This window comes from Capra hircus, chromosome 11 (assembly GCF_001704415.2).
Source record: "Capra hircus breed San Clemente chromosome 11, ASM170441v1, whole genome shotgun sequence".
NCBI lineage: Eukaryota > Metazoa > Chordata > Mammalia > Artiodactyla > Bovidae > Capra > Capra hircus.
Window position 1 is genome coordinate 1,899,988 of NC_030818.1, and position 26,212 is coordinate 1,926,199.

The 26,212-nt window shown below is 44.6% G+C and overlaps 1 protein-coding gene across 5 annotated transcripts; it reads left to right on the top strand.

Moving 5' to 3' along the window:
• On the top strand, window positions 2,456-26,212 carry ZNF2 (zinc finger protein 2). Of its 5 annotated transcripts, XM_018054830.1 has the most exons (7): window positions 2,456-2,506; window positions 7,379-7,442; window positions 8,423-8,549; window positions 10,054-10,170; window positions 10,665-11,612; window positions 20,464-20,475; window positions 24,783-26,212. In XM_018054830.1, exons 2-7 carry the CDS (start codon window positions 7,413-7,415, stop codon window positions 25,730-25,732), a joined length of 2,184 nt encoding a protein of 727 aa, XP_017910319.1. In that variant the 5' UTR covers window positions 2,456-2,506; window positions 7,379-7,412; the 3' UTR covers window positions 25,733-26,212. The 5 variants fall into 5 exon arrangements, with proteins under 5 accessions (XP_017910319.1, XP_005686301.1, XP_017910318.1 ...); XM_005686244.3 differs by lacking the exons at window positions 20,464-20,475; window positions 24,783-26,212 and having other exon boundaries at window positions 10,057-10,170; window positions 10,665-12,528; XM_005686242.3 differs by lacking the exons at window positions 2,456-2,506; window positions 7,379-7,442; window positions 8,423-8,549; ... (1 more) ...; window positions 10,665-11,612; window positions 20,464-20,475 and adding exons at window positions 14,711-16,166; window positions 17,100-17,188; window positions 21,301-21,403; window positions 22,179-22,265 and having other exon boundaries at window positions 24,462-26,212.

The following is a 26,212-nucleotide window of genomic DNA, read 5'->3' on the forward strand; positions in this document are numbered from 1 at the left end:
CACCAAAGAATTGATGCTTTTGAACTGTGGTGTTGGAGAAGACTCTTGAGAGTCCCTTGGACTGCAAGGAGATCCAACCAGTCCACCCTAAAGGAGATCAGTCCTGGGTGTTCATTGGAAGGACTGATGTTGAAGCTGAAACTCCAATACTCTGGCACCTGATGCGAAGGGCTGACTCATTTGAAAAGACCCTGATGCTGGGAATGATTGAGGGCAGGAGGAGAAGGGAACTAGAGAGGATGAGATGGTTGGATGGCATCACCGACTCAATGGACATGGGTTTGGGTGGGCTCCGGGAGTTGGTGATGAACAGGGAGGCCTAGCGTGCTGTGATTCATGGGGGTCGCAAAGAGATGGACACGACTGAGCAACTGAACTGAACTGAACTAATGTTAAGAAGGTAATTAATCATCAAGTGTACCAGTTAGAGGAAGCCTTTTCCCAACTTTCTCAGCCATAATTTATTGCTTCTTCCATTCTACTCCCATAGTGTCTTGGACATGACATAATTGTAGCACACACTGCTTTGTGTTGTAATAATTCCAAATTCTGATTTGTCCATTGGACCATGAGTTCCTTTGGGGGCAGTAACTGTGTTTTATTTGTACCAATGCCTTGACTATTGTAGGCAATTTAGGGTTTCTTTTTAGTTTAAGTGTAGACTTGTTCCTGACTGTAGACTTTATCACATTTTTGGGGGTATAATTCAAGTCTTCCCTGGAGCTATAGATCAGTGGTCTTAGCTTTAGCTGCACATTAGGATCACTTGCATACAGAGAAATTTGTATGCAGGTCAAGAAGCAACAGTTAGAACTGAACATGGAACAACAGACTGGTTCCAAATTGGGAAAGGAGTACATCAAGGCTGTATATTGTCACCCTGCTTATTTAACTTATACACAGATTAGATCATGAGAAACGCTGAGCTGGATGAAGCACAAGCTGGAATCAAGATTGCCAGGAGAAATATCAATAACCTCAGATATGCAGATGATACCACCCTTATGGCAGAAAACAAAGAACTAAAGAGTCTCTTGATGAAAGTGAAAGAGGAGAGCGAAAAAGGTGGCTTAAAAATTAACATTCAGAAAACTAAGATCATGGCATCTGGTCCCATCACTTCATGGCAAATAGATGGGGAAACAAAGGAAACACTGAAAGACTCTATTTGGTCGGGGGCGGGGGGCCTCCAATATCACTGCAGATGGTGACTGCAGCCATGAAATTAAAAGACGCTTACTCCTTGGAAGAAAAGTTATGACCAACCTAGGCAGCATATTAACAAGCAGAGACATTACTTTACCAACAAAGGTCTGTCTAGTTAAAGCTATGGTTTTTCCAGTAATCATGTATGGATGTGACAGTTGGACTATAAAGAAAACTGAGCGCTGAAGAATTGATCCTTTTGAACTGCGGCGTTGGAGAAGACTCTTGAGGGTACCTTGGACGGCAAGGAAATCCAACCAGTCAATCTTAAAGGAAATCAGTCCTGAATATTCATTCAGGAAGGACTGATGCTGAAACTGAACTTCCAACTTTGGCCATCTGATGCAAAGAACTGACTCATTGGAAAAGACCCTGATGCTGGGAAAGATTGAAAGCAGGAGAAGAAGGGGATGAGAGAGGATGAGATGGTTGGATGGCATCACTGACTGGATGGACATGGGTCTGAGTAAACTCTGGGAGTTGATGATGGACAGGGAAGCCTGGTGTGCTGCAGTCCATGGGGTCGCAAATAGTCGGACTTGACTGGGCGACTGAACTTGCAGATCTTTTCAAACTCTCTTCAGAAGGAGGCCCAGGCATCAATAAGTTAAAGCTCTTCAGGTGATTCTGGCATGCAGCTACGGTTGAAAATCCCTACGATGTCTCCAACGAGGGTCCTTCCAGTAGCACCTTGGAAGGCTGGCTCCTGCATGCTCAAAATGTAGGGAGTCCGCACTGCTGCCCAACTAAATACACGTGTATCTTGAGTTCGCTCTTAAGCAGAAGAATGTGCACATGCGCAGCCCCATCCTCAGACCCAAAGTCTGCGTCTCTCCTGCCCAACTTTATAACCGACAGTTAAAAAACAACCTGACGCAGAAACACGGCCCTTCGGAAATCCTTCTCAGTAGGGATGAGTCCCAAGGCTGAGAGACATATTTCTTTAGGACGGCCCTCCCATCGGAGGTCCAGAGGGACGTGACGTCACACATAAGCAGCACTTCCAGGGGGAACAGAAGCCTCACAAGCATCCAAGACCGGTTGCTTTTTCATGACCAAGCTGCCGCACTAGCACGTAGGATTCGGTCCAGCGCCGCCAACTCGTCTCAGAAGGGTACGCTCGCTCAGATCTTTAAACGTCATATTAAGGCGCTCCCACCGCTGAGACGTCTGGGAAATGGAGTCCCCAAGGCCAAACTATGGTTGGGAGCGCGGGCGTCAGAGCGCTCTGCGCAGGCGCACTGGTTTCCCGACCCGAAGAGGCGCCGTCTTCCTGGGTCCTGAGCAGTCTGTGCCGGAGGTGAGAGCTGCGGGTGTGTGCTATTGAGCCGCCGAGAGAGCGCAGCGGCAGAGAGAATGGGATACTGAGAACTTGGGGGAGGTGCAGTAGGAGTAGAAGAGGTGAAGCGGGCGGAGCCAGCCTGTTGTGCGTGCGGCGACGTCCCTGCTCGGACAAGTGCGGACTAGGAAAGTTGTACCCGCATCCCAGTGTGTGCGTGTCTCGTGTGGGCACTGTTAGCAGTGGCCTTTCGGCGTGCCCCCACTATATGTCAGATCCCGGCTCTGCGGTTGGAAGTTTGGAGGCTTCATTCGCCCCTCCGGTACCTTCTTCTCATAACAATTGCTTAATAAACGTGGGTGGAATTGACACTAAATCTAGGGTTCCGCCCACTCCAGTTCCTCTCTTTTCCAAAAAGCGCCTCAGATTGTCTCGTTTAGCTCCCTTCCCTAGACCTCTGTACGAGTGATCAGGGGGCCTTCGTGGCGGAGGCAGGATTTGCTGTGGGAAAAAAAAAAAATACGAAAGAAGTAGCGAAGTGATAGGCAGATTTGAGAAGGAAATGCTTTTTATAAGAGTGAAGCGTAGAGGAATAGTGGGAGACAAGGATGGGGAAAAGCACACTGTGGTCAGGGCATAGAGGATCAGGACAAGACATGGTCAGCAGGATGGATTTTATGGGGCTGATCGGGGATTGACAGGAATAAAGCTAATTTTGGTGCTTTTATTCTAGAGGTCACATTCATAATTAGAGAGGGGAAGGGACTAGTGTAGGGAGCCAGTCAGGAATGCTTGGTAGTGGTCATAGTGCTGAATCAAGCTGTCATGAGCCTGAATTATGATGGTGTCAGTGGTAGGGAAAGATACAAATGACATTGCAAAAGAAGAGTCTGAAGGACCTGGTAACTTTGGGAGTTAAGAGAGCCAGGAGAGAGTTTGAATTTGGGGCACCTGGGAAAATAATAAAACATCTGCTGTAAGTGTAAGGGCTTCCTTGTGGCTCAGCAGTAAAGAATCTGCCTGCCAACACCGAAGACGCAGGTTCAGTCCCCGGGCTGGAAAGATCCCCTGGAGGAAGAAATGGCAACCCACTCCAGTATTCTTGCCTGTAGAATCCCAGGGACAGAGGAGACCGGCAGACTATAATCCATGGGGTCACAAAGAATCAGACTCAACTTACTGACTAAACAATAAGGAGAACTGTAAGGGCAGGGAAAGGAATTGATGTGGGGAACTGCATAGGGATAGATGGTTTTAAGATGCTGACAGAATGCCTAACTCGAAATACTTAGTCATTTGGAAATGCAGGATGAGTTTGGAAGAGAGATTGGGACTAGATTCAAGAAGCATTTCTGTAGAGGTGGAAAATTAAGTGCCAGGTGTGCATGGACTTTCTGCGAGACAGCAAGAACACTGTACACGGTCTGAGCTCTGGGCAGCGTGAGAAACTTGCCAAAACAGTCAAAAAGCTTCAGAGAAATAAAGAGAAGAGGACTATTGGAATCAGAGCTCATAAATGCCTTGGCAGTTTTCAAGCGTACAGTTTCAGGTGTGTGCAGGGTTTGTCCAGTACTCTGTGACCCCGTGGACTGCAGCACACCAGGCTTTCCTGTTCTTCACTGCCTTCTGAAGTTCGCTCATGTCCATTGAGTCAGTGATGTCATCCAACCATCTCACCCTCTGTCGCCTCCCTTCTCCTCCTGCCCTCAATCTTTCTCAGCATCAGGATTTTTTCCAGTGAGACAGTTCTTTGAATCAGGTGGCTAAGGTATTGGAGCTTCAGCATGAGTCCTTCCAATGAATATTCAGGACTGATTTCCTTTAGGATTGACAGATTTGATCTCCTTGCAGTCCAAAGGACTCTCAAGAGTCTTCTCGAGCACCACTATTTGAAAGCATCAATTCTCCAGCACTCAGCCTTCTCAGTCGGCAAAGAATTTGCCTGCAGTGCAGGAGACCTGGGTTCAATCCCTGGGTTGGGAAGATCCCCTGGAGAAGGAAATGGCAACCCACTCCAGTATCCTTGCCTGGAAAATCTCATGGACAGAGGAAGCTGGTGGATTGCAATCCATGGGGTCGCAAAGAGTCGGGGACAACTGAGCGACTAACACACAACACACAGCCTTCTTTATGGTCCAACTGTCACACCCATACATGACTACTGGAGAAAGCATAGCTTTGACTTTGCAGACTTTGTCGGCAAAGTGATATCTTTGCTTTTTAAATATGCTGTCTAGGTTTGTCATAGCTTTTCTTGCAAGGAGCAAGCATCTTTTAATTTCATGGCTGTAGTCACCACCTAGAGTGATTTTGGAGCCCAAGAAAAGAAAATCTGTCATTGCTTCTACTTTTTTCATCTTCTGTTTGCCATGTATCTTAATCAATGTGTAAATACTCAAGACACACATATATAAAATTGCAATTTATCCTATCAATGAACATGCAAGTTGTTTGTAGTTTACCCTAGTGATCTTTTCCCCACTTCAGATTTGTGTTGCCACTGCAGTCATATATCAAGGTTTCCTACATACTTGGATGTGTTTGGGGATTTTCTAGTTTATCAGTCTGTTATTTACATGGCTATCTTTTTCATGAAAATAAATCATTATACTGTAGAGATTTAAAAGTGCTAGCTGTTCCTGGGCTCAAATTCTGCCTCAGCCTCTTACAAAGCCTAAATTTCCTAATCTGTAAAACAGTACCTACCTTACTAATTTACGAACATGCAATTCAACTGTTCTTGTAAAGAGTACTTAGCATAGTGCCTGGTAAGTAGCAAAAGTTCAGTAAATGCTAGTTATTACTAATATATCATAAAATAATATTTTAATATGATACCATTACTATATTAACATGATAATATCAGTGGTATTCCATTGTGTGTATGAACTGGACCATACACACAAAGGCATCAAATCCTGTATTTTAGAAACTTAAGATATTTCAAGTTTTTGCTCTTCTAGGACTTCCCTGGTGGTCCACTGGTTAAGAATCCACCTTGCAATGCAGGGGACACCAATTCAATCCTTGCTTCAGGAAGATTTCACATGCCATGGGGCAGCTAAGCCTGTGCACAACTACTGAGCCCAAGCTCTAAAGCCCATACTCCACCATAAGAGTAGCCCCCACTTGCCACAGCTAGAGAAAGCTCGTGCACTGCAACCAAGACCCAGTGCAGCCAAAAATAAGTAAAATTTTTTTTTTGCTCTTCTGTAGATTAAATGAGATGACATATAGAGTGCTTAGGAGGTTGCCTCACATGGCACTCAGTAAAGGTTAGCGTTAATGATAGTTAATAAAAAGCTTTGTGTATGTTTTTCCTTAGGAAAGACTCCAAAGAAGTTGCTGGGTCAAAAGTATGTGTTTTAAGGCCCCTGATAGAAATTACAAATTCTCCAGGCCAGAATACTGGAGTGGGTAGGCTTTCCCTTCTCCAAGGGATCTTCCCAACCCAGGGATCGAACCCAGGTCTCCCACATTGCAGGCGGATTCTTTACCAACTGCGCCACCAGGGAAGCCCTTCTGGTAAGGTCAGAGCCTTATGGAATTCTAAGAATAAATACAGCTAGTCTACATGCAAATTGGGGTCCAGGCTGATGCTGGGGTGAAGTAGGGTTTCAGGGGCCAGGGATTCTTGGGGCTTTGCTTTCAATGCTTCACCACCAACATACCATCCTGTGTTAGTCTATTACAGCCTGTTCTCTACTCCGTGCCCCCCACATACTCATGGATTCTGCCTCCTGGTACCTTTGGTTCCTCTGACCCTCATGGCTACTTCTGTCCTTCATGATATACTTTCAGCTCATTGCCCACTGGTGGAACTAGGTTCCTTTTATTTTGTGAAAGCCTCTTAGGCTTTGTGTGAATCTTTGTAATTAAACTTTACTTGAGTTAACTGAGTATATCTCAGTTTCTCACATAAAGGGTCTAATTAAGACATAGCCAAATCAAGCATTTGGGGGATTCATAAGTGGGGCGTGGGGATTGTATGGTCCTGAGAAGGAAGAGGGAAAGATGTGTCTGAGGCTTGCCTAGTACTGTCCTGCAGTCAAGGCAGTGTATTCATTGATCCTTGTTATGCATTTGCCCATCTAACTTGTGGTCCTGGCATTTCTTAGTTCATGATCCTGAGGATGGATGTCATCTTTTGAAGCCAGACCACAAATCAGTCCACGGGTCAGCCTCTGGACTGCCCACCTGTGGCCTAATCAGCATGGCCCCAGGGTTGAGACTCAGGGTCATGTGGAACAAGCTGTGGCTGCCCCAGTGTTGCTCCATTAGCGCCGGGTGTTGCTGTGAATGGGGTATTTTTCTTTTGAAGAGGCTGTAGGTGTTTCCTTGACAGGACTTGCCCATATAGCCATTCATAAAACTTCTTATACTTTTTGTCTGATTAATCATGATGAACAATCTGATCTGATCTCAGATGCTCAGTCATGTCTGACTCTTTGCAACCTCGTGGACTATAGCCAGCCAGGCTCCTCTGTCCGTGGGATTCTCTAGGAAAGAATGCTAGAGTGGGGTGCCATTTCCTCCTCCTTCAGCACCACCTGGGAAGCCCCATGATGAACAATATTTAATGTGAATTTATAAAGACAATATGAGCCTTAATATATTCTCAACTGCCAGGAATAGAACTTTACCTCTAAGATCGTGGTAAAACCAAGCACCACACTGCTTTCTGCACAGCCTTGCACTCCATTTCTGGGATGGGGTGGGCTTGCTCTTGGCCTTGCTTTTCTTTGCTTTCCCTTTGTGTAGGGTGTTGAGGATGAGGGTGGGTACATAACTCACTGGTGAGTGGAGATTTCTTGCTTCATGGGTCACAAAACTACTAAACGAGACTGGTCTTTCTCACATCCTGCTTCTCATCCCACCTCTCTACCTCATTAGGACTCAGCTCTTCTCTGCAAGGACGCTGGAGGGAATGGCTGCTGTGTCTCCAACGAGATGCCAGGTGAGGTAGACTCTTGTGTTTCTGAAATACTGTTAGGCTCCAGAATGTAACCACTTTTCTTTCCGTCTTGGGGCTTCTTGGCTTCTTTGCTCAAACCCAACCAGGTGGAGAAAGGACTCCATAAGGAATGTCTCCTTCCCATTTGACTTGTGTTGGTATCTTTCAGTGACCCCTTCTTGCCTTGAATATGTGCCTGCTAGCCTGTCACCAGGGACACAGCCTCCATTGCCTTCACTCTGAATCCGCCTGCCAATGCTAGATGCTGGAGATTTGGGTTCGATCCTTGGGTCAGGGAGATTCCCTGAAGGAGGAAATGGCCACCCACTCCAGTATTCTTGCCTGGAAAATTCCATGGACAGAGGAACCTGGCAGGCTACATTCCATGGGGTCACAAAGAGCTGGACACGACTGAGCGACTAGGCACGCATGTACACACACTCACATAAAGACAGTTGGTGCAACTGGACTAGGTTTATAGATTAGATAATGTCACTCCTCTCCTGATTTTTACAATTATACTGTCATTATACAAGAGAATATCCTTGTTTTTACAAAATATACACTGAAACATTAATGAGTAAAAAGGCATCATGTTTACAAGTTACTTTAAAGAAATTTGGAGAAAAGATAGGCAAATGTGTATATTCTGAGACAAAGATAAAACCAATGTGGAAAATGTTAGCATTTGGGGATGCTGGGTGAAGGGTCTTTGTTCTATTCTTCCAAGTTTTCTGTAAGTCTGATAAAAGAGCCCCTGATACTCCGAGGCTCAGCTAGAAAGGTAGTGTGGGGTTATGCCCAAAAAGTCATGCCTCAGGGCTTTATGGCACTTTCCCCAAATGCTTCAAAACTGTTCTTTGTCAGAACCATTTTCTTTCCACTCCCCCAGCATCCTCCAAGCTATTGTCATATATGACAGTTTAGTCTGGTCCATGTAAGAGAAGGATTATGAATAAGGGAGAACATGATTATGTTTCCAGGACCCAGTGACATTCGAGGATGTGGCCGTAGTCTTCACAGATGAAGAGTGGAGGAGTCTGGTCCCTACTCAGAGAGACCTCTACAAGGAGGTGATGCTGGAGAACTACAAGAGCATCGTCTCATTGGGTAAGGAGAGCTTTCCACCAGAAGTAGACCCTGTACGGAGTTGATGTGGAGTTGAGAGGCTAATATATTGACATCTCTTCTTCTCCCACCTGAGTTGGAACCCCTGAGAGACAAGATGAAGGAGCAGAGGGATGTGACTTAGCGGTTACAGTGACAGTGGCTTTCTTAATCCTGAACCCCAGCCTGCAAGGGGTCCTTGAGCTGTAAGCAGACTGGACAACCACAGGCCCCCCTCACTGAGCAGCCTAGCCATGCACCACAGAGGGCTCACCACAACTAGAGAAAAGCCTGCACAGCAATACAGACCCAGCACAGCCACAAATAAATAAAAATTTTTTTAATGGTGAGGCAGAGCTGTGCTAATTAAAATAATAGTTTAAATTTATTATTATGTGAAAAAAATCAAGTTTACAGTTCAGCATTATTTCATTATCCAATTTTTTTAAACCATCTGAGCCACCAGGGAAGGCCTCCAGTTTTAACTTTTGTTTTTTAATTGGGAGACTTCTGCCTAAAATGATCTTTTACATATAAAAGGGTCTGGCGTGTATTACATACAATAAGTCATGATGGATTTAGAAATTACCAACTTGCAGATATCAAAATAAATCAAATAGAAATTATTTTAGATGGGGTAGCCTTATTTTCCAAATAATGCTCTCCAGTAGTTTTTTTTCCCCAAAAATTGAGATATAATTGTCATTATTCAGTTTTTAACAAAGTATATCTATAGGTATCTTTCTGTATTACAGTGAATAGAAAGAAAGAAATAGGGACTTCCCTGGTGGTCCAGGGGTTAAGATTTCACCTCACAAAGCAGAGGGCGCCAGTTCAATCCCCGGTCCGGTTTGATCCCTGGTCTGAGGGGTAAGATCCCACATGCCTCAAGCCAAAACACTGAAACGTAAAACAGAAGCAGTACTGTAGCAGGTTCAATAAAGACCAAAAATGGTCCACAGCAAAAAAAAAGAAAGAAATGAATACAAAATACAAAAGGTGATTTTTTTTTATTGTCTATGCCTCTAGTTTTCCTACAGTGAACACAATCCAATTGTTTAAGTAAAATCATACTTAATATGTTTATGTTAGTTGCTCAGTTGTATCCAAAAATAATTGTACTAAAGCATAAATAAGCAAAAATGGGCACCTACATTACACATTCTTATTCAAGGTAATCTTTTTTCATTCTCATCTTCCCTGAGGTAAGGACTCTTCCTGCCATCCTACCAGTGCTAGAGCTAGAAGCATCCCAGTCACTTCATGGGGGAAGAATAAACACATTAATTCAAATAGAGTCTATCCACTCTGACTAGATGCTACTTGTTCCCTTTTAGAACCTTAGTCTTGACCTCCATTCAGAGGTTCCTGCACTTCTGCATACCTCATGTGCACTTCCTGCCTTTTGCATTTTCTCTCTGAAATACTTAAGAGGCTGGAATTTGCTTTGGAATCGTTGTGTATTTTCATCACATATGACCACCTGGCTTGTTTCTTTCTCCACAAGCAGGACTTCCAATACCCGGACCTGATGTGATTTTTCAGTTGAAGAGAGGGGACGAGCCTTGGCTAGTGGAATGTCATGAATTTGAGGGAAAAGAAGGTGCAGAGAATGTCTCTCTAGGTAATCAAGTATGAACTGGGCAGGAGAGTTGTTTTGCTTTGTGTTTGGTATTTGGGTGCATGTGGGAGGGAGTATTGAGTATCATATTTTTCCTCAAATTCAAGTCTTCTCGTATATTTTTTATTCTCTGTCACCCACAAGTTTTCTTTTTTCCCCGTCTATACCTTGAAGTATTGTTCACCTTCATTCACCAAATGTTTACTTTTTCAGACCTGTCATGTTGTCCATTCAAACCCTTCCACTTAGCTGACACTCCTGATTAATCTGGCTCTTTCCTGATGGAAATTCTCCTCTTTTTTGAGATTTTTCACTACCAGTGCTATTCCTTGTTTCAGTCCCAGGTCTTGGTTTCTCCCTGGAGTGCAATACTATTTGTGGAAGCAAGCAAAGTGACTGTCATTACTTTTCAGATTTATCACAGTATCCATCCTTTCTGTGCTAACATTTCCTAACCCAGGAAAGAAACATGCATCTGTATTTTCTATCCATTCCAGATTGGGAGACTAAGCCTGAGATTCAAGGTGCTTCAGAAGAAGGAAAATCAGAAGGATCATTGAAGGAAAAGCTTGGAAGAAAAGGTCCTCCATCTCCGAAATTTGAAGTTTATGTACTGGATGGCAGGTTGGGAACAGAGAAGGAAAGCCCTACAGTTGAGGCCTGCAAGAAACCCCCTTCTCTGGAAGAAAGCTTGCAGCACAGGGCAACCCCTCCCAAGAAATTTCTCACTAAAGAGAGAGACCAGGAATGCAGCAACTGTGGGAAGACCTTTTTTGACCACTCCTCCCTCATCCGCCATCAGAGGACTCACACTGGTGAGAAGCCCTATGACTGTCCCGAGTGTGGGAAAGCCTTCAGCCACAGGAGCAGTCTCAGTAGACACCTGATGTCACACACAGGAGAGAGCCCCTACGAGTGCAATGCCTGTGGGAAAGCTTTTTTCGACCGTTCGTCCTTGACTGTACATCAGCGAATTCATACTGGAGAGAAACCCTTCAAATGCAGCGAGTGTGGAAAAGCCTTCTTTGACCGCTCATCCCTTACCCGCCACCAGAGAATCCATACTGGAGAAAGTCCTTATGAATGTAACCAGTGCGGGAAAGCCTTTAGCCAGAAAAGTATTCTTACGCGACACCAGCTAATCCACACAGGCCGGAAGCCGTATGAATGTAATGAGTGTGGGAAAGCCTTCTATGGGGTCTCATCACTGAACAGACATCAGAAAGCCCATGCTGGAGAGCCTCGCTACCAGTGCAGCGAGTGTGGGAAGGCTTTCTTTGACCGCTCCTCCCTGACTCAGCACCAGAAGATTCACACTGGAGACAAGCCATACGAATGCAGCGAATGTGGGAAAGCCTTCAGCCAGAGGTGCCGGCTCACCCGACACCAGAGAGTTCACACAGGAGAGAAGCCGTTTGAATGCAGCGTGTGTGGGAAAGTCTTCAGTTCTAAATCATCAGTTATTCAGCATCAACGGCGTTATGCCAAACAGGGAATAGACTGAGTGGGGTGAAAGCTTTAGTCCAAGGATCTCCACGAAAACTCAAGATAGGTCTTCCCCCTCTTAAATCCATCACCTGGTCGTCACACCTATGCTGGCTACCCCTCTCCTTTTTCTGCCTCTCTGCAGCCACAGTGTTTGAAGAAACACTGTCCATCCACTGTGTTACAGAGGTGATGTGGGATGCCGGAAATTAGGATGTGACTTTAAAGAGTCAGCATTCTGAAGACATTTGTCAGACACTAGGGACAAAGGTTAGGAGGCAGTCCTCAGACAAACCTCTTGTCCAAAGCCCCAGGCATCTCTGCACTTTATATAACTGGAGGCCACAGCTGGACAGGAAAGGCACCCTTTATGTCAGAGCACCACTGTTGTTTCCAGAAGTTCTTTTTTTATAGCCGTTAGTCCCTCTCTCAGAGGATTTTGGGCACTGACCTTGTCCTGTTGTGTCTCATCATCTAGATCTCTTAATACTACTGCTAGTAGCTAGCACTTATTGAGCGCTTATTATGGATTAAGCACTCAGCTGAGAGTTTTGCAAGAAGTAAATTATTTGGTCCTTTCAACAACCCTTTGAAGTAGGTACTGTTGACTCCCCACAATTTACAGATGAACAAACTGACATTTAAAGAGATTAAATAACTTGTCCAATGTAACAGCTAGTACAAGGAAAGTCAGGTCTTAAATACAGGTCTTCCTTCAAAATCTCTACCATAAGGCTATAGGGTTTGCTTTATTATTTATGTATGTGTATTATCTCCTCAACTAGATTGTAAGCAGAGACATGACTTATGTCTTTGTATCTCACACAGTGCCTTGCAAATAATAGGTGCTCAATAAATATTTATCTGAATTAATAACTTTTTTACTACCAAATTCTATTTAAAACACCTCTTAGAGTCACAGCCTTTCTCTGAATTTCAGTCTCACCTGTACTTTTGTCATCTTGGGCTTCTATTACTGTAGTAGTCACTCCCTGGTCTGAATTCTTTCCTCCTGTTTATTGAGGAGGGGGATATCAAGCTATGGCCCAATAATAGGCAAACCCCAACTAAACCAAGATTCATTTCTCACATAAAATCAGATGTGAGTCAGTCTTTCTTCCTCACTTTCATCATTTAGAATATGTTGCCTCCAATGTCCAGAAAAGGCAATGGCACCCCACTCCAGTACTCTTGCCTGGAAAATCCCATGGGCGGAGGAGCCTGGTAGGCTGCAGTCCATGGGGTCGCAAAGAGTCAGACACAACTGAGCAACTTCACTTTCACGCTTTGGAGAAGGCAATGGCAACCCACTCCAGTGTTCTTGCCTGGAGAATCCCAGGGAGCGGGGAGCCTGGTAGGCCGCCGTCTATGGGGTTGCAGAGTCAGACACGACTGAAGCAACTTAGCAGCAGTAGCCTCCAGTGTCATCATGGGGGATATTCTGGGATATTTTTAAGGGCCAGCACTTATATCTCATCAATCAGAACCCAGCACCAAAAGGCTAGAAGGTCAACAGGCACCTCAATAATTGGTTAATATCGACAGCCCCTGTCACAAGTTACATCTTTCCATATCACTGTTAGGTCAGCCTTTCCAAGTGACCCCCTTCCTGCCCACCATTGCCTTATTCAAGACCTAAAATAGCTCCCTGTTTAATGAAGGTGTCTCTGAATATTTAAAGTCTGCCCTGACATGACCCTGCATTACTCAACTTGAAGCCCTGACTCCCCAGATCCTTCTGTTCCCTGTTGTTTAGTCACTAAGTCATGTCTGACTCTTTTGACCCCATGGACTGTAGCCCGCCAGGCTCCTCTGTCCATGGGATTTCCCAGGCAAGAATACTGCAACGGGTTGCCATTTCCTTCTCCAGGGGATCTTCCCAACCCAGATATAGAACCCATGTCTCCTGCACTGCAGGGGGAGTCTTTACCACTGAGCCACCAGGGAAGCTCTATTTCCTGGGCCCTGCCCTATATTTTTATTTTCTTGAAGGGGAGGCACCAGGCAACTTTGACTCCAGGCATCTGCATTCCCTTTCTGTTTACTTAAGGTGAAGCTCAGAAGACCTGATTCTGAAAGACTGGAATGTAGCTACCCTGCATGAACCCTAATGGACCAAGATCCATTTCTCCCTGGGAATTGAAATCTAGTTCAAGAAACTGGATTGCCAAACAGACCCTTCCCTAATCTACTCAACCCTACTGGTCTGTCTGAAAGCAGATGAGCAGCAGGGAAGACTTTTCACATGCAGACTTTCAAAGCAACTTGAGTTAAAACCAGAGTGCAGAATCTGTTGGAGTGGATAATATGTGCTATTATTTAATAATGTCAAGTAGAAAATAAAAGGAACTACTGCCAAACTTTTGGCTGACGACTGTTCTCTGAGAGTTCTGAATCTTAATTGCCTTGTTAAAAGTAAGCTGAAGGTCCAGTATTTCCCTAAGATGCTCTGCCATTGTCAGCAAGATCAGACAAGAATGAATTCAGAATTCTAATCGACATTTGGGTAAAGTGATAATTGAAACAGAGTGGGAACATAAATTCAGCAGTTCTCCTTTTGTTACCTTTTAAAACTTGGGAGATGTGCAGAGCATTTTTAAAAGGTAAAGTACCTTTCCATCTCCTGCCAACAATTCTGAGGAAAGGGCCATTTACCTCTTAACTGATACCTCCCAATAGGACATGGAGTAATGGAGGCTTTCCATTTTGAGGTTTTAGCTTCACCAGATGGCCACTAATAAGACCAAATCTTGGAATCAGAAATTGGCATTCTGAGCATATAAGGCAAAAGACTTGGTAGTGTTTGTAGGGTTTTAGCCTAAGATTTTAAAAGTGGTTTTGAAGAAATGAAATAATTTCTCTGGTGCTTAAATAAGCCCTAAGTTTTAAGAAAGAACTGAAAACTTACCATACAGATTACCAGAAGCACTCCAGGAATCAACTCTTCAAAGAAAAGGATGAACTCTGAGATAAAGTGAATATGGTAGAGCAAACCTGTGCAGCAAAGCCTGGGGCAGATAACTGGTGGGACTACTAATCCCAGAAATTTATCTGGGATGCCAGGATGGCCAGGTTGGCCAGCTTCTGAGCTCTGCAGCACTCACTCCCTCACTCATCCCCAGGCCTGTGCTACTAAGAATACATTAACCCCCACAACTCATATGAATAACCAGAGGTGAGGAGGAGCTGGAGAACAAGGTTACCAGGTGCCAGTCACTAGGTAACATGTTGATAAAGCCAGAATCGTGATTCCTCAAGAAGTCGAAGAGAAGAACGGCTGTGGATGTTAAATTCCTAAGTGGTCTCTGCTACTGAGGCGGGACTTCTATGGTAAAAAAGCAGAAAGTAGTTGAAGTGGCCCATGTTGAGCTGAGGTGATCCTTTCCAGTTTTTCCCTCTTCCATGGTGATTCACTGGTTCCCTGTTTACCTCTCTTAATATCAACTTTCACGTCAAAGTTACTGGCCTCTGATGGCACTGGAGCTTCTTAAGGAAGACAGGGATGCTTTATTGGAACGATGTTGTGCTAAACACAAAGACAGACTAGAAGGCAACAGTGACCCTCAAATTTAAATTTAGGAAATCTAATAAATTTATAACTCAAGGTCAATCCACCGTTAAAACAATGAGGACTCACTGGGGACCAAGGGATTCCAACTCCACTCTGCTGTTTTGTGAGACGAAGATCTAATTTTTGAGATTCTACTTTTCCTTATTCCAAGGTGCTGCCTGGTTACTTGAGGTAATCTGTCTCCACCCCACCCCCACCCCAAGCCGCAATGGTGTGGAGGCGCTGTAGAGGGGAAGCGACCGAGTGGAGTGAACAGCCGTTGGGATGCGGGCGCCTACCCTCCGACGGAGCACAGTGGCCAGAGAGAAATGCTGGTGGGTGGGTGGCGCCCTCTGCCAGTTACAGTTGCGGAGCGAGTGTCCCTCTCAAGGCGGGTTTTGGCTCGGTAGCCCAGAATAGACACTGAGGAAGCGGCGGCCCCTGTGGCGTCCAGGAAGGAGCTCTCCGAGGGGCTGAGCACCTCTAGAGACCCAGCACAACCGCGAGGTTCCACGGATGCCCAGCCCCGAGCGCAGAATGCAGCCTGGCCAGCGGCCCGCGGGGTCCTCTGGGAAGCAGCATCCGGTAATGCGCGCCGCGCCCCGCGGAGGATTCTGGGAATTGTAGTTCAGCAGCGAGTTCGGGCCGGCGCCACTCGCCCCGCAGGCTCCTAGATGCCTTTGTCGCCCGCCGAGCTTACTCAGTGTTGTTCATGAGGTCGAGCCTGGGGTCCGGGAGGACTGAGTGCGTGTTCTCTTGAGTCTGAGTGCCCCGAAGGGGGGCCGGGGAAGGCCCCGGGGTGGAGGGCGCCGAGCTGCCCAGCGAGGGTCGCGCGAGCGTTCCCGGGCCTCTAGGTGGACCCGCGCGGTGGACCCCAGGCCCCTCGCAGCTTCCCCGCTCCCTTTTCCCGCAGTCGTCACCAGCGCTAGCGTGGAGGGAGTCACCGTGGAGCCGAAGGGCAGAGGTGAGGATTTCAGAGGGATGCCGCCTGCTGGAGAGAAAAAAGGAGAAAGGCTGCCCTCTGGCTGGGGCAGGCTCAGTAAGAACGCACAGAACGTCTCCTACGAGTTGATCTCACTTTGGGGTTTAAGGCCCCGACCTGCATTGCCCTCCCGGTCTTTCGGGTGCCCTGCCGTTTCTAAGTTGATGTATGCCTTCTTTGCCCACGAAATCGACAGATCTGAACATTTGGCTTTTTGATAATGACATTTGTTCTCACAGGAGCCCCGTAAGGCTGTTGTAGAGGAAGGAGAATATCCAAACGGACCCATTTGGCAGATGGGGAAAGTGAGGATTTGAGAAGTCACAGGATTTGTTTAGTACCCTGGATTTTTTTCCCACATGGCCCATTGCTTTTCTGAGAAAGCCAGTACTCAAAAAGAATTTAACTAGTCTTTCATCCTGTAAACCTGGAATAGAACAGGAATGACTCATTAAGTGAGGCAGGGATTGACATAAGCGGGACTCCGCGTTTATTTTGACTGTCACTCAGCAGATAAGAGATATAAATAAATGTCTTTAAGTGTCCAGGATCTTACAGCAACATTCTGCTGGAATTTAAAGGCAGAGTAGCGGTTTCATGCATTGGAGAAGGAAATGGCAACCCACTCCAGTGTTCTTGCCTGGAGAATCCCAGGGACGGGGGAGCCTGGTGGGCTGCCGTCTGTGGGTTCGCACAGAGTCGGACACGACTGAAGCGACTTAGCAGCAGCAGCAGCAGCAGCGGTAGGAGATTCCTGAGGCAGCCATGGTCATGGCTGTCTTGCTTCAGAGATGTGGAATTGTCCGTTGGTTCCCTGTGTTGATTCTTCCTAGGTAACAAGTAGTTGTGTCTGGCAGTTTCTGGGAGTTTACTGCAAACAAGAGTAGTCACCCTGGTTCCTGTTTCTATTTATAGGGTCACTTTCTGAGGATTCAGACCTTTGTCAGGCTGGAAACCCCAAAGAAAATGGCCTGACCACTGTGCTGCTGACCCGGGCATCCCAGGTGGGTTTAAATTTCTTATTTTTTTCTGTTCTCAGGACATGAATATGATTTCCAGCATTGTTATGGATTTGCTCAGCCCTGATTCCTGGCCCACTGGCTTCATTCTGATAAACTGATGAGTGATGAACCTGATAGTAATTGCTCCTGTCTTATGCAGAACTTTCCCTCCTGGCGTGACTTCGCTGTCTGCTTAGTACTAGATGTGCACATGCTATTCTGTGCTGTAATTGGCCTGCTGATGAGATGCAAAGGAATAAAAGCCAGTTGCCTCTGCCTCCTGAAGTTTACTGAGGAAACAAGGTATAGATAAGGAAGACAGTTAAACAGGGGCTTCCCTGGTGGTCCAATGGTTAAGAATCCACCTTGTGATACAAGGGACACTAGTTGAATCTGTGGCCAGGGAAGATCCCACGTGCCTTGGGGCAGCTAAGCCCTTGCACTGCAACTAATGAGCCCATGTGCCACAACTACCGAAGCCTGCACACCCTGGAGCCTGTGCTCTGCAACGAGAGAAATGATCACAATGAGAAGCCCTCACTCTGCAACTAGAGAGTACCCCTCGCCTAACACAATTAGAGAAAGCCTGCATGCAGCAACAAACACCTAGCACAACCAAAAAAAAAAAATAAATATTTCTTAAAAAATAATTAAACAGCAAGAAGAAATACTTATTTTTCTAAATGCAGAAAATTGTTAAATACTGAAATTACTAGTACAACAAAGCATTAGCTCCAGTTAAAAATAAATTGATCAATTACAAAAAATTTCACTTCCGACCACAGACTCTACATTGCCTTGTAAGAGTGGTGGCCACCAAAAGAACATCATTTCCTTTCATTAGTTGTGTATAAGGATTTAATTCTTAACTGTAAGATAGTAAGATTTTTAAATAAATAAACTTTTCAAAATAAAAAAGAATAGAAATAAATTACTAGTACAGACAAGTCATCATAGGCCTTGAAGAGGTTTTTCATCCTCTATTTAGGGGGGGAAGTGCTGGCATAAAAGCTGCATTTTGAAAGACAAGAGAGAGTACATAGTTGGAAAATAGAATATAGGAATATTCCAAGAGAGAGAACAGCTTTGGATAAAAGTCTCCAAGTGATGAGAGAGTCAGAGATTTTCAGAGGAAATGTGTGTCACTGTGGAGTAAGCTGGATGGAGTGTGGTGAGAAAAGCACATGCCTGCCGTAGCCAGACCACAGGAAAGTCTGCACAGGATCTTTTTTAACTTTTCATTTATTTTTTGAAATTTATGCTTGGTTGTGCTGGGTCTTTGTTGCTGCGCTCGGGCCTACTCTGGTTGCCACAGTGGAAGCTACTTTTTGTTGTGGCACACGGGCTTCTCATTGTGGCGGCTGCTCTCATTGCAGAGCACGGGTTCTAGGTGTTTGGGCTTCAGTAGTTATGGCTCAGAGGCTCGGTGGTGGTGGTGCACGGGCTTAGTTGCTCCTTGGTGTGTGGACTCTTCCTGAGTCAGGTATCAAATCCGTGTCCCCTGCATCGGCAGGCAAATTCTTAACCACTGGAAAGGGTTAACCACCCTTCCTAACCACCAGGGAAATCTCACACAGGATCTTATTCCAGAGACAGATAAAGCCCCATGAAAGTTTTTAGAGTCCCAGCAAGACAAAACATGCCATGACTGATTAAACAGAGAAGATGAGTCAAGGTGCCCTGTAGGATCTGGAGCAGGACCCTGGGAGAACAGGAGACCTTGTGATAAGGCATTGGGACTGCCCATCACCCTCATACCCGCCTCACAGCATCCAGGTGCTGACGATTTATGCAAAACTCTGGGAGGAAACACCAGTACTGATTCAGACCTGAATGGGTAGATGTCTTTCAGAGGAGGAGAAGTAGGTGACAGAGGATGAGATGGTTGGGTGGCATCGCCAACTCAATGGACATGAGTTTGAGCAAGCTCCAGGAGACTGTGAAGCACAGGGAAGCCTGGTGTGCCGCAGTCCATGGGGTTGCAAAGGGTCCGACACAACTGAGAGACTGAGCAACAACAGCTTTCAGAGGAAAGAGGGGAGATCTGCTGCCTCCTGGGCGGTGCATGATTGGTTTACTTACCCTGCGGGCCCCACCCAGGCACTCTGAGCAGCAGTTCCCTCCAAAAATGAGTTTGGTCGCTGAGGTTTTCTCAGAACTAAAGCCTGAAGGGAAGTGCTAGGTAGTCTGTCTCTGCTACTTTGCTTGCAAAAAGACACTATGAATTATATTGCCTGTGCTGAACACTCCTGAAGCATATGACCTTAAGGGACCCTAACTTAAAATGGGAATGATTTCATAGTTAGAAAATAGTGTTAGAAAAATAGTTCACTTATTTTGAGCAGAGAATATTCAAGTAGGTAGTTCTTTTAACTTTATTTCATTATGTGAATTACTTTACCAGTTGTTTTTGGAGGATATATATACATATGTGTGTGTGTGTGTGTAGTCATAATTGGGGCTTAAAATGCTGTTTTATAAATAAATCTATATGTGTAGCAAACATCTTAATATTTTTTAATATATACACACTGAACAAACTTTTTAGCCAGTCCAATACATTTATATTCAAGGGGCTGTGGCAAAAGTGATGTTTCAGAGAAACCCATAACTGGTTCATTTGCTAGCATCCCAGGGATTGGTCTGTTTCAATGTGTCTCCTTTAACTTGAAGTTGTATAAAAAAAGTTTTAATAGAATTAGAAAAATTATGAGACATTTGTCATTCATGAACAGATTCAGGTGTAGATTCAAAGGAACATTACCCACCCTGCTCACTCTCCCTACATTTGAGTGAACAATCTAAACTTTTTGCCTGTCATCTAGGTCAAGGAAAGGTAAAGTAAACATTTCTGCAGTGTTTTCAACATTTGATAAACTTCCGTTCCCCTCCCACCTCTGTCCCCATGCACACTTTCATAGAACACCCCATTTAAACTTGTTTCTATTCATTCTTGTTCAAACATTCCTCCCTTCAGCTCATTGACAAATATTTACAGTGTTCCTGCTCTGTGCCAGAGACTAGGGCTGCTTCATTGAGCCAAATTAAACCTGGTCTCCACTCCTGTGGAGATTAGTGTCTAATGGGACAGACAGATGTTCATCACAGAGTCCTCTCACCATGTGCATAACCCAGGAAAAGGGAAAACCCATGGTGCTACAACCTAGAGAGTCAGGGAAGGCTTCCCTGAGCTGAGAGCCAAAGTGTGAGTAGGATCGAAATAGCTGGAAGGGGGACTTCCCTGGTGATCCAGTGGTTAAGACTCCATGCTTCCAAAGCAAGGGGCACAGGTCCGATCCCTGGTATGGAAACTAAGATCCCCCATGCCACATGGCATAGCCAAAAAATTTAAAAAATTAATACAATTTTTTAAAAAAACAGCTGAAAGTATGGGGCAAAGGGGGCACTTTCAGGAACAGGAAGCAACGTGTATAAAGGGGCAGAAGTAGCTGTGGTCCACATTTCAGGCGGCCACCAGCTGGAGCACAGAGAATATAGGAGTGGAGTGAGATGGGACAGAGAGTAGATGGTGGGGCTGGGTGGCAGAGCAGTCAGACTGATTGGGGAGAAATGGCGAAAACACTAGGAACTCATAATAATTGGGGCTTAAAATGCTGTTTTATAAATAAATCTATATACTGTGACACGTGTAGCAAGCATCCTAATTTTTTTTAATATATTGGACTGGTTATATTGTCAAAGGAAAACTAGAAAGAAAAGTAATTCCTATTTATTGAATCTCTTGTATTTTTAAACCCTACCATAAAGAAAGTGCTTAATTTATAATTATATTTCCTCTACTCTCCCACGTCTAAATAGTAAGGATTTCTATAGTTCTATCATTTAACTTGTCGATACATAAACTAGGAACTTGGTATCCTCGGATTTTACCCTGAAGGTGTTCCTTCCCAGCTGCAGGTTATATTCGATTCTGGTGCATGGAGGTCAGGAACGAGTCTGTGGTTGTAAATACATCAGTGTTGGAATGGTAGAGGCCATTTTGCCTAGCCTTCATATTCTCCCTGTCTTCCTTCTCCTATGCCATCTTCTTGAGTCCTGCCCAGAGGCTTCTGGTAGGAGGTCCCTTGGTGAGCACTGATGTGGTTGGTTTTCAGGGATCGACGATCAGGGACATGGCCGAGGCTCTCACCCAGTGGGAACAGCTGAACTCTCCGCAGGGAGGTGAGCCTGAGAAGCCTAGGAATCTGGTCTTGCTCGGTAAGCAGCACTCCCACCCCACCCCCACCCTGTGAAATTACCCAGTGTGGTACCTTGGCTTCCTCAGTTCCTAGGAGCTCTGAGGTTCTTAGATGCAGTGATTCCTAATCCTGGTGTAAGGCAGGTATCTGCTACTCTTTTGTTTCTAAACACAAGCTTAACACTTTTAGAATCAGAAATGAACACCTTTTAAAAACTGTATTTACCAAGGCAGTAGCCATCCTTCTTCCCTATTTCTTAACTGAGGATGCTGAGACAAAGCTCTAGGAGAAATACCTCTTAAGAAATGGGTATGGAGAAGGAACGGCAACCCGCTCCGGTATTCTTGCCTGGGAAATCCCATGGACACAGGAGCCTGGTGGGCTATAGTCTATGGGGTCGCAAAGAGTTGGACACTTGGCAACTAAACCGCAAATACTATCAATTAGATTGTGATCTGGGAAGTATTTCTTCATGAAAATGGTACATAAAATGGAGAGTGAAGTGACCTAGTAATATGGAATATAGAATTTTATAAGAAATTTGTATAGAATAATAGTTGCAAATATTCAAATAATGAATCTGTGGCTAAAGGGGAAAAAAAGGAAATGGGTGCTTATTCTTTTAATAGGGAGAGGTGAAAACAAGTGATTCACTGGTTCTGAACTCAAGTAGACCCCGTATCAATCTTCCTAACTTCTTCAGAGAAATCCTGTCTTACCCTGTTCTCTCTGACAAGCAAGTTGCTAACACTGAACATATATACTGAGACTCCTTTTTCTTTCCCTGTAAACAGGGCTTCCAATTTCCAAGCCTGATGTAATCTCTCAGTTGGAGAGTGGGGAGGTGCTGGAAAGAAAAGTCTCAAAAGCAGCTAATCCAGGTGAGTGACTGTTAGAAACCATGAACAGAAAACCCAGATGGGAACAGCATCTTAGAAATGCTTGATTTTGCTAGACCCAAGGAAAGGTTAAAATGCCATTCTCCTGGGCCTCATTGTATCTCTGTGGATAATGATCTGTTATAAAATCGTAGGTTTATTTTTTGGAAAACAAATACTTTCCATCATTTCAAATTAGTTCTCTTCTCCAAATAAGGTGAAGTGAAGTCAACTCTTAAATATTTATTAATAATTTGGGTACAAGGCTCTAAACCAGGCTTTTTAATATATGCTATTTTATTAATATCTCTTCAGGATAAGTTGACTTTTTGACTCAGACCAGTGACCATAAATTGGTCTCTGAGTTTTCCCTTGCCTAACTGTCTATCTAAATGGGGGCAGCATAGCATGGTGGTTAAGAGTGCAGACTTTGGAACCACTTTTCCTGGGTTCAAAGCCAATTTGAACTACTCATCAGCTCTAACCTCTAACAGGTGAATTATCCATTTGTTTGTTTAGTCAATAGGTTGTACTGAGCTCTTTTGCTACCCATGGACTATAGCCTGCCAGGCTTCTCTGTCCATGGGGGATTTCTGGACAAGAATACTGCAGTGGGTTGCCATTTCCTTCTCCAGGGGATCTTTCCAACCAAGGGACTGAACCCATGTCTCCTGCATTGGCAGGTAGATTCTTAGCCGTCTGAGCCATCTGGGAATTATCCATTCTGTGACTCAAATTTCCCAACAGTAAAATGGGGAATATGTAACGCAGATAACAATAGCTCTTAACTCATAGGGTAGTTGTGAGGATCAAATGAAAGAGTCTAAGAGAAATGCTTAGAACAGTACCTGGCTATATGCTAAGCAAATGGTAACTAAGGATTTGGTCCTGCTAACTCTTTAAAAGATTTGAGCCTGTCTCTTCTATCAAACTGGATGCTGTGATAGACCACCAGCTAATTATACTTTGTTTAATTTTTAATTTTATTTTCTTATCCCTGTCTACTTAGGCAGCATATTACTGCCAGATTCCCCACGGTGAGGTACTTAACTCTTCCAGTTCCGTATTCCTCTTCCCGCCCTCAAGACCTTTGCTAATCTACCTGCCTTGTCATTGTACCTTCTCTCTTCAGCTTGAACCCTTAACACCAGACAGGCAAGACTCTGACTACCCTGCACTAACCACGTGTTCTCTATGAATGTTTGGGGCTTCGGTTCTTCCACTCCCCTTAACTGAAAGTCCGTCTGCCTTTAACCTGTTTCTACCTACTTGTCCTTAAAAATCCCAGCACTTCCCTGATTATATGTCATTGAGAACATTGTATTGTATTGATTTATGTCATGTAAAGTCTTGGTTGTAATGGATACTGATGACCATTTAAGCCTGGAATATTTAAACATTGCTAGCGGTCCCCTCCCCGTCCCCTCCCCCAAACTGTTACTAAAAAGTCTAGAATTTGAGGCTCAGCCTGGACTAATCTGAGTCTGTGAGGGGTTTGAACTTCCCCTCCCCACACACTGCTCGTTTTTTGAAAAAACTTGATTCTGGCTTACTCTTTCAAGTGTTTTCAGTGTGGAGTGATCAGAGCTGCTAAGTTGCCTTTCAATTACTAATTTAATTTGTAGATCTGGACTACCTTGAATGCTAGCTTCTAGGATTTGTGTCACACTCTGAGACAGTGGAACCAGCAAAGATTTTTGTGTTAAGAGGTATGGTTTTAGAAGTTCAGTCTGCTAGCAGTGATTGGGACATACTAGAACAAGAAAAGATTGGTGGGAAGGTCAGCTGACAATGGACATTCTCAGAACGTGATGCTCTGATAAGGTTGTGACAGTGGGCAGTCCCTGGAAGACCATCCCTCTCTGATCCCAGCCCAGTCTCCACCAGACCATGTTTGTTATCTGCTGTTTTCCGCATCACCTCTGTTTTGTCTTGTTCTATTTCTCTTTCTCATTTCCTCCTCTGCTAGACACAGGACTGTTGAGTACCTGCTCACCTCTCCCTTTATGCTTCTGCACCCCTTTGCCCAGTCATTTTTCTTTTCTCATACTCTCTCAAGATTGCAAGGCTATTTGTGAGAACTTCCAAGCTCCTCTGTTCCCTGTAAGCAATTTTTGTTTGCTTCATTATTTTCCTTTCACAGCAATTATTTTTCTCCCAGTGTAAGAAATGATAACATTGTAGTTTTGTTTATTTCAGACTGGGGTACAGGACCAGAGAGCAAGGAGGTAATCCCAGAGCAGGATATTTCTGAAGAAGAATCAACCCCTGGGGTGTTAGTAGAGAGATTTGCAAAGGAAAGTTCCAGTGAATGTGAAGATTCTTTAAAGAATCAGCAGGAAAACCATGAGAAACATTTAATACAAGAGGTTGGCCCTCAGACGAAACCTTCTGGGGAGAGAAGCTACCAGTGTGATGAATTTGGAAGAAATTTTAGTCGGAGGTCATTACTCGTCCAACAGCAAGGAGAGAGACCACACAGCCGTGATTCATTTAAAAAGCACTTGAAGCAAAATTCAGATCTAATGAAACATGAAAAAATCTGTGCAGGAAAGAAACCTTGGAAGTGTAATGAGTGTGAGAAGGCCTTTAGTTATTACTCAGCTTTTGTCTTGCATCAGCGAATTCACACGGGAGAAAAGCCCTATGAGTGTAATGAATGTGGGAAAGCCTTCAGTCAGAGCATACACTTGACTCTGCACCAGAGGATTCACACAGGAGAGAAACCTTACAGATGTCACGAATGTGGGAAAGCCTTCAGTCACCGCTCAGCCCTTATTAGGCATCATATAATTCATACTGGGGAGAAACCTTATGAATGCAACGAATGCGGGAAGGCCTTCAATCAGAGTTCATACCTCACTCAACATCAGCGAATTCATACTGGAGAGAAACCGTACGAGTGTAATGAATGTGGGAAGGCCTTCAGCCAAAGCACATTCCTTACCCAGCATCAGGTCATCCACACTGGAGAGAAGCCCTATAAATGTAATGAGTGTGGAAAAGCTTTCAGTGATCGCTCAGGCCTCATTCAGCACCAGAGAACTCATACCGGGGAGAGGCCTTATGAGTGTAACGAATGTGGGAAGGCCTTTGGCTACTGCTCAGCCCTGACTCAGCACCAGAGAACTCACACTGGGGAGAAACCCTACAAGTGCAACGATTGTGCCAAAGCCTTCAGTGACCGTTCAGCCCTTATCCGTCATCAGAGAACACACACTGGAGAGAAACCTTACAAGTGTAAGGACTGTGGAAAAGCCTTCAGCCAGAGCTCATCTCTTACAAAGCATCAGAAAACTCACACTGGAGAAAAACCCTATAGGTGTAAGGAATGTGGAAAGGCTTTCAGCCAGAGTTCATCCCTTTCTCAACATCAGAAAACTCATTCTGGAGGGAAAGTCAGGGAATATGGAAAAGCCTTTAGTGAGCATTCAGCCTTCAACCAGCAAAAGAGAATTGATACTGGATAAAAGCAATGTAAATGCAATACATTCAGAACATCCTTACTGAGCAATTACTATAATGCTGTGAGGGCTACAAAGGAATTAAGAATATGTTACAAAAGAGATTTAATTGAGAAGTCATTGGTGATATGGGACATAGCTTACTCAGAATGTGAGAAAAGGGTTTTGCATTTTTAAAAAATATCCTGACAGAGGACACTGAATTTCCCTAGGGAGAGAGGAAAATTATTTCCAACACCCTGATGTGTATGTAAGCTACCAAATCCTTGCCCAAGAAACAGGGTGTGCCACGATGGAAAGAGGACATCTTGACTGGGCTAGATGTTCTCATAATACTAAGGGGATGATATTTTAAAGGGATAAATGGTCCTTTTAGGCAAATTGAATAGAAATCAGAGGTTGGCAATTTGCATTGTCTGTCCAGAGTTGAGAGTGGTGGTGGAAGAGACATTGTCCTTGGTCTTAAATACAAGAATTAAGTGTGTG